This window comes from Colletotrichum tamarilloi, assembly GCF_030869305.1.
Source record: "Colletotrichum tamarilloi strain Tom-12 chromosome Unknown Scaffold_4.1, whole genome shotgun sequence".
NCBI lineage: Eukaryota > Fungi > Ascomycota > Sordariomycetes > Glomerellales > Glomerellaceae > Colletotrichum > Colletotrichum tamarilloi.
In genome coordinates, this window is record NW_026849387.1 from 18,899 (window position 1) to 31,321 (window position 12,423).

The 12,423-nt window shown below is 49.1% G+C and overlaps 6 protein-coding genes across 6 annotated transcripts; 2 read left to right on the forward strand and 4 right to left on the reverse strand.

Moving 5' to 3' along the window:
* Positions 1-837: 837 nt before the first annotated feature.
* Positions 838-1,872, reverse strand: CTAM01_01643 (uncharacterized protein; the record flags this gene model as incomplete). The annotated part of the gene is made up of 1 exon (XM_060517685.1): positions 838-1,872. One exon carries the CDS (start codon positions 1,870-1,872, stop codon positions 838-840), a length of 1,035 nt encoding a protein of 344 aa, XP_060387219.1.
* A 985-nt stretch (positions 1,873-2,857) lies between these two features.
* On the reverse strand, positions 2,858-3,963 carry CTAM01_01644 (uncharacterized protein; the record flags this gene model as incomplete). The annotated part of the gene is made up of 2 exons (XM_060517686.1): positions 2,858-3,745; positions 3,799-3,963. The coding sequence occupies 2 exons, from the start codon at positions 3,961-3,963 to the stop codon at positions 2,858-2,860; spliced, it is 1,053 nt and encodes a 350-aa protein (XP_060387220.1).
* Positions 3,964-6,284: 2,321 nt separating this feature from the next.
* On the forward strand, positions 6,285-6,780 carry CTAM01_01645 (uncharacterized protein; the record flags this gene model as incomplete). Its single annotated transcript, XM_060517687.1, has 2 exons — positions 6,285-6,598; positions 6,657-6,780. 2 exons carry the CDS (start codon positions 6,285-6,287, stop codon positions 6,778-6,780), a joined length of 438 nt encoding a protein of 145 aa, XP_060387221.1.
* CTAM01_01646 (uncharacterized protein) lies at positions 6,321-6,584 on the reverse strand (the record flags this gene model as incomplete). The annotated part of the gene is made up of 1 exon (XM_060517688.1): positions 6,321-6,584. The coding sequence occupies one exon, from the start codon at positions 6,582-6,584 to the stop codon at positions 6,321-6,323; it is 264 nt and encodes an 87-aa protein (XP_060387222.1).
* Positions 6,781-7,359: 579 nt separating the features above from the next.
* CTAM01_01647 (beta-xylosidase) lies at positions 7,360-9,162 on the reverse strand (the record flags this gene model as incomplete). The annotated part of the gene is made up of 1 exon (XM_060517689.1): positions 7,360-9,162. One exon carries the CDS (start codon positions 9,160-9,162, stop codon positions 7,360-7,362), a length of 1,803 nt encoding a protein of 600 aa, XP_060387223.1.
* Positions 9,163-10,927: 1,765 nt separating this feature from the next.
* On the forward strand, positions 10,928-11,998 carry CTAM01_01648 (uncharacterized protein; the record flags this gene model as incomplete). Its single annotated transcript, XM_060517690.1, has 1 exon — positions 10,928-11,998. One exon carries the CDS (start codon positions 10,928-10,930, stop codon positions 11,996-11,998), a length of 1,071 nt encoding a protein of 356 aa, XP_060387224.1.
* Positions 11,999-12,423: the final 425 nt, after the last annotated feature.

Consider the following 12,423-nt stretch of genomic DNA (forward strand, 5'->3'; position numbering starts at 1 on the left):
CATCAAATCCTTCCAACGCCTCCATCACCTCATCGACACTTTCTTGAAGCAGCATGGGATTGATGTTCCGGATCCTGCGATAGAAAAAAATCGTTAAGGCCGGGCATAATGCCCGCACCATATGTACATGAGGCTTCTCGGTATTCAAATCTTGCTCGTACTGTCCGTGGTATCTTGATTTGAAGGCACACACAGCTTCTTCTAGATAGGACGCCTTTGGTTGTAGTGCTGCCATCTTGATGGCGTCAAGTTGGCTTTCATTTGGCGCAAGATGGTCCATAACATTAGCTAGTCGTGTAATCTGGGACACAAGTCTCAGCCAGGTTTCGGGCACTCCGTATATCTGCATATACATGTCTTCCTGATCCTGTATCGAAGTTGCTAGATGTATGTCTTTGTTGGTATCTGTCATGTCATCGTTGATGATATTGTGGGAAGTGGTGTCGGGATGAAGCTGGAGTGGTTCCAAGTGGAGGAAGTTATCCAGGGTAATTTCTGGGTAAACCTTTCTCAGTTGCTCTGCGCTTGAAATAGCTGGCCTGAACGACGCTATTCCAGCTTGAGACTGATCGTGCGCAGGAACATGGTCTTGGGCGGTGACCCAACCATCGTTGATGCCAATTGGATCGAGTACTGGTGCTTCATCGTGGAAAGTTTTAGTGCTTTCCGAGACTATCCTCATCCAGGCGTAAATGTTGTGTAACAGTCGTGCTCGACGTGATAGCTTTGACTTTCGCAACCCGCGAGTACGGATTAGCCTCTCCATTTCTACAAGATATCGACATGTATCTTGTTCGTTACCAGATAATAACTAATCGGAGTTAGCAGAAGATCGAATCAATAGAGAACACTTACGGCGGTTGCAAGAATAGCTGCGGCGGCCATCAGTTGTTCTTTGTACTTGGCTTTCTTTGGGGCGGCAGACTCCTCCTCCAAGCTGAGCTTCAGGTGGAACTTGGCACAATCGTATGTCCTCTCAGATAGACGTTTCCAGTACCCTTCGGGTTTCTCCATCTTTGGGAAGCTCTTTGAATTGAGTGAAAGATGGAATGCGGATACCGCGATGAGGGCGTAAAGGTTCGACAAGTTGGCGTGTCGAATACCGTGACTGGGTAGTTTAAGAATAGTAAGCTGGCTGAGTGTGACGATGGCAGAAGGAAAATTCAAAATCCTCCATGCAGACTTCTCGTTGATCGGTAGCGAGCCCATTTGGTTTATGACTTCATCGTAAAAGTGTTTCAAAAGTATCGGAGCATCCGCAACTAGATCATCGTTCAGCTCTGGAAAGACACTAGGCCGTACCCTGCTGAACCCTCGAGTTTCCGTCATCTGCTGGTTGATCGTTTCACCAATTGTCCAATCGTCTAGGATAGTGTGTGGTCCATGGTTGGAACATGAAACTTCGTCAATGGAGTAGCCCGGAAGGGGAGAATGGTTCACTTCGGCATTCCGGGTGAACAAGTCCCCCCATTGAAGGACTTCTAGAGAGCTCGAGAGAAGCTCGTCAAGAGCGTCAGACACGGTGAGATCATTCAGAATGAGACCGCAGCTTCCGGCGACATCGGCCGTTGCGAAATCAGTGGCTTGCATAGACTTGCCTAGGTTCGATGGTGAGACGGTGCCTTCCGGAAAAGACAGGTTGTCGCATTTGTTGACAGCGCGTTCCTCCACCACTGGGATACTTGTCTTCGCACCTAAACCGACTTCGGACGCTCCGTCTGGAACTTGATATACTCCGTGAAACACATTGAAAGGACCAATGGCAATTTCCATTTCCTCCCTAGATTCCACTGATTTGGACTCGTTCTCGATTTTGGAAATGGCTTCGTTGACTGTAGAAGGCAAGCTCGCAACGAGAGAAGTACTCATCATCTTTCTCAAATCATCTGTTCTCCTTCCTAGTCAGCTTCAAAATATTCATGTTGAGGTCATAGAGGCCCTCAGACTCACCAGAATATAGGTGACGCCGAGAATACTGTGTATCTTCGTTTGCAGGATGAACCGCCGTGCTTAAGTCATCTGGACCGTTTACTAGAACCCAGCGGAGGACCGCTTTAAAATCGCACTTCAAGCCTGAGATGCAACATCGTTTACACCTTGGTGTGGCCTGGTCGCATTTCAGGTGACGTTTCCTGCATGTCTTGCATCCTTCAAAAGAGTGTGTGCTCCTGGACCTTGACGTGTGCATGATGCAACCAATAGGTACTATACGAACCAGGCAATGCCGTCGACCTCTCAAGGACGGACCGCGAGCGGCTGTTCGTTGGAAAGCAAATAGCAAAGGTTGGAACGGCAATAAGGAAATGTTAATTTGTCGATATCCTCCGGCGTTTATAGGGCACACACAGGCAGCATGGATTCCGGGGCATTGGGTTATCTATTTTATACCTTATGTCACCGGCTAATAGGTCCGTAACATGCGTAATATCAGCAAGCTTCCGCGAGAGCGACTGGCAACAAGTACGATGCTTTTCGTTAGTTGCTGCCCCAATCGCAATTGCACTGCTGGTCAAGATAATAAGATTTATCGATGAAATGCGAGAGACGATCGTGGACCATTGTGATCATTTTCTCATTTCGTACAAAATCGGGACTAACGTTCAGCTACTTTACCTGTGAGATTTTGACAATCTTGATTATACAGTAGTTACATGGAACAAGAGGACATAGGCCAGATTGCTTGTAACTCTCCCGTAGGGTCCAGGCTAAAGTGGAAAGTGACCCCGAAGCTATCGCTGGATTGGGTTAAACCAGCTCCACACACCCGAGAGGGCCGCATCCTTGAGATCTCGGCAGCTTTGCTCTGTTTCCCAAGCAGAGCCTATAATCGTCCAAACAACCATCGCTGCGATATGAGCTAGCCAAATAGCTTCGCAATTCTCCTGTTGTTCCACTCCCATGAAGTAACATCATCATAATGGCATGGGGTAGCTTCGGTGACAAACTCCTTGATGGGAAGCAGGGATGCAAGGCGATTCGGCTTGACGAAATACGCAATGGAGTATCGTTCGGGGATCTCAATATTGTCGCCAGCTTTAATTGCCGGTGGATACGTGACACGATGGCAAGCAGCACGGAATGTGTCATTAGTCAGGCGTTGAAGAGAGTCGCCAATGTTGAGGATGATGTCGGTGGGTGCCAAGGATTCCACGCTCCGGAATACGCCAGGTTCGTTCTGGTCCTCCACTTGAAGACCTCCCACGGAGTCTTGAAACAGCATGGTGATCGTTCCAAAGTCGGTGTGCTCGGCAATGCGCGTCGCTGTACCGTCCGCAAGCTCCATGGCGGGAATCGCCGGATAATGAAGAAGACGAAACTCGTTCTCCGCACGATTATGAAGTGCCCTGAGGTAGTCTTCCGAAACACCGAGAGCAATCGCAAGAGCGGACAGAAGGTGCAATTCGGTTTTGTACGCCTTCTCATAGAAGTATTCCATGAACTTCCGGAATCCAGGAAGGCTCTCTTCAGGTACCCAAAGATTGTCTACAAGATCGTCGTGCGAACTGCCCATGTCCAGAGTCTCCTTAGCAACTTTGTTAGTCAATTGAGCATATGGCGTCTCCTGCCTGGCAGTATGGATTACCTTTATATCGCGAGTCTTGCCTGGCCCTAAGCCCTTCTCGTAGCCACTGATATTTGCAACATTCTCTTGCCCAACAAAGCTATATCCTCTGTTCGGATTGGCTTGAGGCGGGTGCTTGGCTTTCATCTTTTCCTCATGGGGCAAAGCAAAGAATTTTCGACTCTATTGTGACGGTCAGCCTTCATGTCATCTACTCCATATTACTTTGAGCCTACCATATCAAATAGTTTGTGTATGTCCTCTGCTGGTATACCGTGATTTTGAATCTTGACGCCGCCTCGCGACTTGAGCAACCGAAGTAGCTCGTTGCAAAACTGTCGTTTCTGCTCCTCTGTTCCAAAGAACAGAGACATGTCGAGTGTAGCACCTTTGTCGTCCATGATTGATAGTATAAGCTAGGCTTGGGATACACGCCAGTATTGAGAAGTTCGGGCTGGCTTGGAGGCTGATCTAGTCTGACCGATTTGGATGAGGTGAAAGGAAATAAGTTCGACTGGGAACGTCGAGCTATTATATACTGTTTCTCTGTACACATTATCGAGGTGATATCTGGATCTTCATAGCCATGTTTTCTATTTCGTTAAGTAAAGCCGAGTCGAATGCCCACACAAGGGGCTATGCCAGAGTCGCAGGTCAGTATCTGAATTCACCCATACTTTAGGTGAAATATGGGCAAATATCCTACGAAACAGCTTTGCGATCTTGTTAGATTGCAGCCGGAATTCGCCTATCAGTTTTGGGCGTGAATCAACAAGCGCAAGAGAAGCCGATGTTGGACTACCTTAATTGTCGGAAACAGCGTTGTGGTCGTTCACTTTCAATCCCTTTGGGATACCTCAGTAAAGTGGGCCGGAGCAGACCCAGCTAGGTGGGCAGGAGAACCCGGGCCCCGCAGGCCAGCCAGGTCCGATAAGGCGTAAAAAGCGGCAAGTGTGCCCGACATGGGATTCATCTTCCCCCAATCTCGATGTTGTGTGCCATGTGCGACTTTAGTCCCTTCCCGTGAGGGCTATGTTCAAGTCTGTGTTGTGCCTGTCCGATAAGCTACGCCCCCATTCGCCCTCCGCACGTTCACAACAGCAACATCCACAGTGGGTTGCTGCCATAAGCAGCAAAAGCATCTCCATGTGCAATTAAAGGTCGTGAACAATACGCATTGCTCCGAGATCAGAACAGCAACTTGATCAGGTCTATATAATGATGATGGTATCTCGCTACAACCAGAGACAATTCAATCCTATTCGCAGACTAGCGTCCTAGGCCATTTCATTTGCGAATGAGGAATGAGGGAGCAACTCCGGAAAGATATTGGTGAAGAATCACAGAGATAGGTTTCGTTCAAGCTTTATCGGAATTAACGCTCTCCAAGTATGGTCCAGTTCTCTAAGAGTATTGCCGGGCTTCAAATCTGAAGCTAGCTGCTTATTTTACTTGACGCATCAAAAGTATAACTACTCTCGGAAATATATACTCAAAATTGGAGACTGAAAACCCAGCTTTTCTCTTTGGCTAGGGCCATAAATTCGGATGTGTTCCCTAATTAGGAACTATCATGTTAATTGAACCAGCCTTAGAGATAAGTACACGATGAATGCAATGGCCTGAAATGTTTCGTGTATTTGCATGATTGATAGGCGTGAGCTAAGCGTGGCATGATCTGAAAGGATTCGCTCGGTTACATCATCCAGTGATTGTCGCAAGCCAAGCAGTCGTGTACGATGACTTATTTGTCTTACCTGCAAGATCCTCGATTTGAAGCATTCCTAGTCATCACCAACGATGTTACGTAGCGTGTATATGCTCATTTTGCAGTTAGTGTGGCTCTGCCTTGCCAGATTTATCGAAGCTGCATTTCGTTGAGGTGGTCCTGAGTAAGCAACAGCAGTTTGTGGCCCAGTTGATGCAACCAGACTAGGTAAGTCCAGAACCGGGGATAGGGCTCGTATTCGCAATGCTTCGTTACCCGATCTTCGATAATCCATCTCATGGAGATGTGGAAGCTTGAAATTTTGTTTTGACTACTTTCTTTTGTGACCTGATGTTTACAAATACGACATGGCGTGGTTGCGTAAAACACCGTAACAGCTAGAGAGACTTGGAGTCTAGTACCTTGGGGTTTGAGATCTGAAATTGTAGCTACGGGTCGTCAGCGTCGCTTAGCTATGACAAGCCTTCACGCGTCTTCTGTTTGGCTCGTCTCACATAGGATCCTGAATATTTCGGGTGTTCCGGAGTGCCCATACTATTAACAGATTTGTGAAGTGTGGCGGAAGCCCCAATACGAGGCGGCACATCACAATGGAAGTCCGCTTCCTGCGTTCTCCCTTGGTGTGCAGATTCACTATCACTGGTCTTGTGATGCGTGCTTGTGACTACGAGGAGGCTCGGAATGTAACATCTCGTAAAACGAGGCCCGCAATTGCATGTCTTTGATCGCAGATTCGGTCACTGCAGTTGAGGGTCTCTACCCTTGTGATGTCTCCCTTTTAAGAGCATAATCATCCACGACTAGGCTGATGAAGTGTTCGGAGGGAATATTTAATGACTTGATTTCCCCGTCACTCAACTCATCCTGAACATCACACCATTGTCATTCACTACTTCCGCAACTTCCCACAATTTATTCGAAGCTCTGTAGGTGTAATCCTAGTTCAAACGACATTACTTAGCGCGAAAACTACTAACACGGAGCTAGGACACAATGCGCTTCGCAACTCTTACGCTCATCGCTCTCGCGTCAGTCGCTGTGGCTACCCCGGCTCCCCAGGCTGGTTTCCCTCCGGTGGAGGATGTCTTGATCCTCGACTTCTCTACCCGACACCAGCCCGATGGAGCGGTAGACAGCGTCGGCCTTCACATCACCGCTCATGATGCCGATAATCTCTATTGCGGGCTTACCGGGGAGGTTCTTCTTGGAGAAAAACATGCTTGCGGCAGTAGCAAATACAGCTTTGCCCTTGTAAAGGGGGTCTATGACACCTGGGGTGTTCGCATTTATCATCGCTGGGGTGTTGCGTAAGTTTCCCTGGTTCATTTCATCTTCTTCTATATCATCCACTGACTTGGAGTTCAGAAGCGGCGCCTCTGGCTACAGAGATGTCCCCACGTACTGCCACGCGGGTCCTTTGGGCTCTACGGTCTGCACCAGCCAGGGGCCTGTCAGCCTGTACATTGATGCTGTGCCGAAAGATTGGTAAAAAAAGGAACAAGTCTGTCTGACGATCTCAGATTGTTTGTTGAGAGAAATCTCACGCGATTTCTTCAAATCACAGATCCATCATGAGCCCTCGCTTGGGTTATGACGATTGACGAGACACCGGACACTGCTCCCGCCCGTTCTTCCCGATATCGCACTACATCAAATGACTGAGAGTATTTATCTTGAATCCTATAGTTACTCTGTTTATACAAATTCGGGACAAACCGTTTCAGCAAGGAGTTCCTCCCCCAGTACACATCGGGAGTATGGATTTCGACCCGCACCTAGAGACGTCACTCACAATATCAGGTACCTTATTAGATATGTCTTAATCATTGAGATTGTATGAGGTTTTACATGTTTCAAGGGCGAAGAGCAAAAGCAAATCATTCGTCATTATCTTTGGAAAATTATGCCAATAATCTCTCTTATTGCCTTCGCCATTTTTGGACAGCTGTAAGGTGCTTCGAAATTTGACAATCAAATACTACCTCGAAGTTACGGGGGCCTCAGGCCTCCTTCTTGATGAATGCTGCTTTGCGTTCTTCATCTTTCGATTCATGCATGATGTTGCTTTTCACGACTGCTTCAGAAAACGCCGCTGCGTTGTTTTGCATCTGATCTCCTTGCTTTCAACTGTCGCCCAGTTACCGTCGACACTCAGTCGTTGATATGCCAGCTCCCTCCCTGACGTGGTGTTGAAGTTTAGAACGTACCCACCATCTCGCTGTCTTGAGGGTTCAATGGAGGTTGCCTGAATGGCACCAGGAAGAGAAACTACTCTGTTTGTTCCCTCCATAAGATCAAATGAGGCCCCAGATTTTGACATGACGCGAACGTCAAACCGGGCACCGGGGCTTCGGTCTCTGGAGCAACTAACTTGGAAGCTGATCGGGTATGTGTCTTTGGGGAGGGCTTGGTCAAGCGGTGTTAGACTCATGCTAATTGCATCGTCAGAGCCAATGAAGATTGCCGAATCATTGAGGCTCATGCGTGTGGTGAAGATAGAGCGGTCCCTCGTTGTGTCATTACGTGCATGATGCACATAGAAAAGCTCTGTACCATCCAAACTTTTCCTGGTGACATCTTGCGCGCCAAATTTGATTCTGATGTCTGGAGGAGGTGATGCCACGATACTTCCGTGGCCAGTTGAGTAGATAGGGAACTCTCCGTCGGGTTTTTGGGAAAGAACAGGGTTCTTAGACGATTTCTTGAACGGCCCTAGCGGTGATTCTGCCGTTGCAAACCCAACACCGTAATTGGAAGCTTCGTAGTTGTTCGCACTATACGTCAGCATATAAACCGACTTGTCGTCACTGCCGTTTCGTGTGATAACCGTGCTACCTTCCGACCAGCGGCGGTTCTTCTTCGTGCCATTGAACTTGACATAATCATCCACGTGGTAATTCTCCCAATCTTGTGGATCAGCGCCGTAGGAGATAACTGTCTTCCAACCGTCTTTGCGGGGAGGATCTCCAATCTCGCCAGTGCCGTTGTAGGAGGTGATGTTCGACGGCAATTCGGGAGCATTGTTCGCGTTTAGGTTAATTTGAGAAGACGCAATCTCGGGCATGGTTCGTGCAAACGGGTCATCCCACCATTTCCGGTCCAGCTCAACCACAATGATGTTGGATTCTTCGATATATTTGCCCAGAGTACTGTCCCAATTCCAATTTCGGTAGGCATTGCGTGAGGTGTACAAGTAAATCCGGCCGTCATTATCGAAGAAAATGTTGGGATCTATGGTAGGTATGTATGTGCCCTTTGGCGCAGCTTCACCTTTGGCCAGACTTTCTGGCGGCAGCATTTGCTGATCATCCATGACCAGGTTAATGTCGTGATAATCCGGATCATAGGGGTAGTAGCCGATTGGCTCTGATCGAATCTCGTTGAAAGGCCCTGTAGGCGAGCGGGAGACGGCGATTCCTAGCTTGGAAGGCTCTTCGAACTTGGAATATCGAAAATGGTCTTTGGCAAGGTCTTCCCGTAAACGACCAGCGAAAATGAAAAAGTACCATCCGGTTTTCTCATTGTAGTAGGTTTCAGGGGCCCAGTACCAATCTCGGGCCCAGCAAGCTTGACCACCATCAATCTGTTTCATCTGATCATCGTAACAAGCTTTTAAGGCGCCTCCAGGATGTTTGCTCCATGTCGAAAGGTCAGGGCTAATGTAAATCGCAAAGTGGTATCCTTCATCAGCCCCCTCGGTGGAATACGCATAGTACTGGCCCTTTTCAGAGTCGTAAAAGACGTGAGGGTCCGCGGCTGCATGCCGAGCTGAGTTGTAGAACTTGGGGCTTTGGTCATCTCCCTTGTCTGAGTCGGCGATGACGGCAAGTGGTAGCAGCGATGCCACAAGTAGAGCAGCAATGCGCCGCATATCGAGAAGAGGGTTCGGAGCTTTGAGCCAGTGGAATCTTCGGACAACAATCGACTGAGAAGATGGGCATGTTTCCAGGAGATTATAGCCATCCTCTTATACCGCTCTCCCTCGGCGCTCTGCTCGCCCCTCTTTCGAATGCGACATGCGACGAGTGCATCTTAAAAGCCCGAGCAACAGGTTACGGCAATCCTTCATCCCATCGGAAGAGTGAACCCCTTGTCCATTGTGTTGTAAACAAGGCGCGAGCCTCCCAAAGATCCACAATTCCCCCTCACATTGGTTGGTGCTTTCAGTTGGGTGCGTCATCCCTCGCCCTGGGGTACACTACTTTTCTGGTTTGGTTCCTCCGAGACGAGGTAAATGGAGGGATGGGGTAGTATTGAAGTACTGTGAGCACTAGCGAGGGGGACTCCAATTGTATGTACAGTCTAATTTACTCTCGATAGCAGAGTAAGCCTGGCAAGCTTGGCAATGTCATTCGAAGGCGTCGGCCTAAACTTTGTTCCTTTATATGTCGTCCACGAGCTGGAACTGAGAAGCCAGCAAATCTAAACCTTGCCTAACAACTTCGGATGTTATCGAGCCGAACCGTCCGAGAAGATCAGAGGACTTTGGGAGAGAGAAAGTATAGGCGCATCCTGGGACGCGCGATGCGTACAAGGCCCGAGGAAGTGTATCATTGACAGCACTACCATGTCACTCGAGTCACAAAGCATTCGGTCATGACGGGCACTGATGGGGATTTTAGTGTTGATCTCATGACAGGACCCAGGCCGGGTGATCTCTCCCCGTTGGAGCGCTTCCCGTTGACCCCGCATCTTAAGTAACTTCTCCGCCCACAGTTGGTTCAAATGCTGCTTAAGGTACCTCGTTGAAGGCTCTGGTGCTTGTCTTGATACTCGTAAGATTTGCACGGCCCGCGATTGGAACATGCTTCCCTTCTATTCTTGCCAGACTCTTCTCGGTAGTCGCTTTGGTCTTAACTTCCCTATTTGCAGTATCACGTCTTGTGAGATTTTCATCCTGAAACTAAAACTATTCATTCTTAACATATTGAGCTGGAAAGAGCCACAACATCCATCATGTCTACCTATTCTTGCCCTCTAACACGGGAATCAGCCATTTGTGAATACAACTTGCCAAAACGGCGCTGGGTAAATGTGAGGGGCCAAAAGGGGATGCGGCGTTGGTGTCCGAAGTTATTGAAGCCGCCGACTTCCGTCGTGACGAATTCAGGTAGAGCATTTGGTAGATGAATCGAAGCAGGTAATTGGGTCTTCATCACGAGTCACGACCGATTTCGGCCTTGTCATAAGTCCTCCCCCGCGATGGGCCAGGGAATGCGGGGTTCAGCCATCCCACGCTTAGGTCCGCTATGCGGGGGATGGGGCCCAGCTGATTATCGTACCAGCACCCGCCCGCACGCCTGAAATCATTCTCGGCGCACACGCATGATATCTTTGCCGTATGCCAGGAGTTGGAAATTCAGCTGGACTTATATCCGACGCAGGGTAAACGCAGTTCCGCTCTTGTGTCAAGCCGGATATTCAATGTCGCGGACTCTGATATATAGAGACTGAGGTTTGCTCCATTTCAGCGTACAATTGGGGTGGAGCAAGGCTCCTGCGTCCGGTCATTGAGTGAATTCTGACTCGAAGCACTACCCAAGTTTCCGTCCTTGCCCACTTGACTTCGCATCGTGCGCATTTCATACTTGCGAGTAGGATATTCGAAGTCCTTACCAATCACCAGCTGTCCAAACATGACGAGCCACCAAGGCATAATCTCTTTTGCCATTATCGGCACCGGTCTGATTGGTCCGAGACATGCTAGGACAGTCGTTCAGAGCCCCGATGCAGAGCTTGTTGCAGTGGTCGATCCCGCGCCCGCTGGGGCTCAACTAGCAGCTGAGTTGAATGTAGCACACTTCACATCAGTCAGCGACCTTTTGCAATCGGAACATGTGCCTCAAGCTGCAATCGTTTGCACCCCAAACCACACGCACGTCGCCGTTTCGAAACAGCTTTCCTCGGGAGGCGTCCATGTGCTCGTCGAAAAGCCCATCAGCTCTGATATCCCGAGTGGCACCGAGCTACTGAGTCATCTCCAAACCACTGAGGTCAAGACACTCGTGGGCCATCATCGACGTTTCAATCCCTACATCATCAGTACAAAAAAGGTACTCGATTCGGGAGCTCTAGGCAAGATCATAGCCATTAACGGACTCTGGACCACCTACAAGCCGGGCGATTACTTCGAGGCTCCCACCGAATGGAGGCAGGGAAAAGATGGAGGAGTTGTCTTGATCAATGCAATCCACGAAATCGACCTGCTTCATCATCTCTTCGGGCCGATTACAAGAGTCCATGCGGAAAAGACGACTTCGCAGAGAGGTCATGAAGCCGAAGAAGGTGCGGCGCTCACGATTCGATTCAAATCAGGCGTTGTCGGGACATTCCTTATCTCAGACAACGTGCCATCACCCTACAACTTTGAGGCGGGAACAGGCGAGAACCCTCTTATCCCCAAGACGGGACAGAACTTTTACCAGATATTTGGCTCCGAGGGATCACTCAGCGTACCTGACTTGTCGATATGGTCATACAAGGGCACGAATAAGTCGTGGCATTCGGAGATGGCGAGAGAGAAGCTGGCGGTAGAAGATGGGGTTCCGTTTGAGCTGCAGCTTGCGCATTTCTGTCGTGTAATCCATGGCAAAGAGTCAGCTAGCTGCTCGCCGCAGGCAGGTCTTGGTGCACTGATTGTTTGCCAAGCAATCAAGGATGCATTGGAAGCAAACAGTACGATTGATATTCCGGACTATGATCTGTAGGTGAATTTGTAGTTTGAGTAGCTTGGGAGAAACAGGTAATCCAGTACAGCTTGAATAACAGTGACGGTTGCCCACACGAAGTGCATGGCTAGCATTCGACCAGGGTAAAGCATGATGCCGAAGCAGTGGTTTTGCGCATATTTAAGATGTTGTGCATCATTTATGTTTGTCTTTCTGGAAACTTGAGATGGGAAGCCAGTCAAGGAGGGATCGCAAATGGCGGGCCGCTGAATGGTTGCAGAATGTGGGTGGGGCCGGGCTCCATGGAAGGGCAGGTGGACGGATTGGCTCCTTTCCATTTCGGTCGGGGCCGCCAGCCGTCTGTCAGGTTGTGAGTGCGAAAGAGCCGATAAGGCAGGCGGCGGCCGGTTGCTTGCAGTCGTACCTACAAGTAAGGTAAGGTAGGTAGGTAGCGAGCTGCCTGT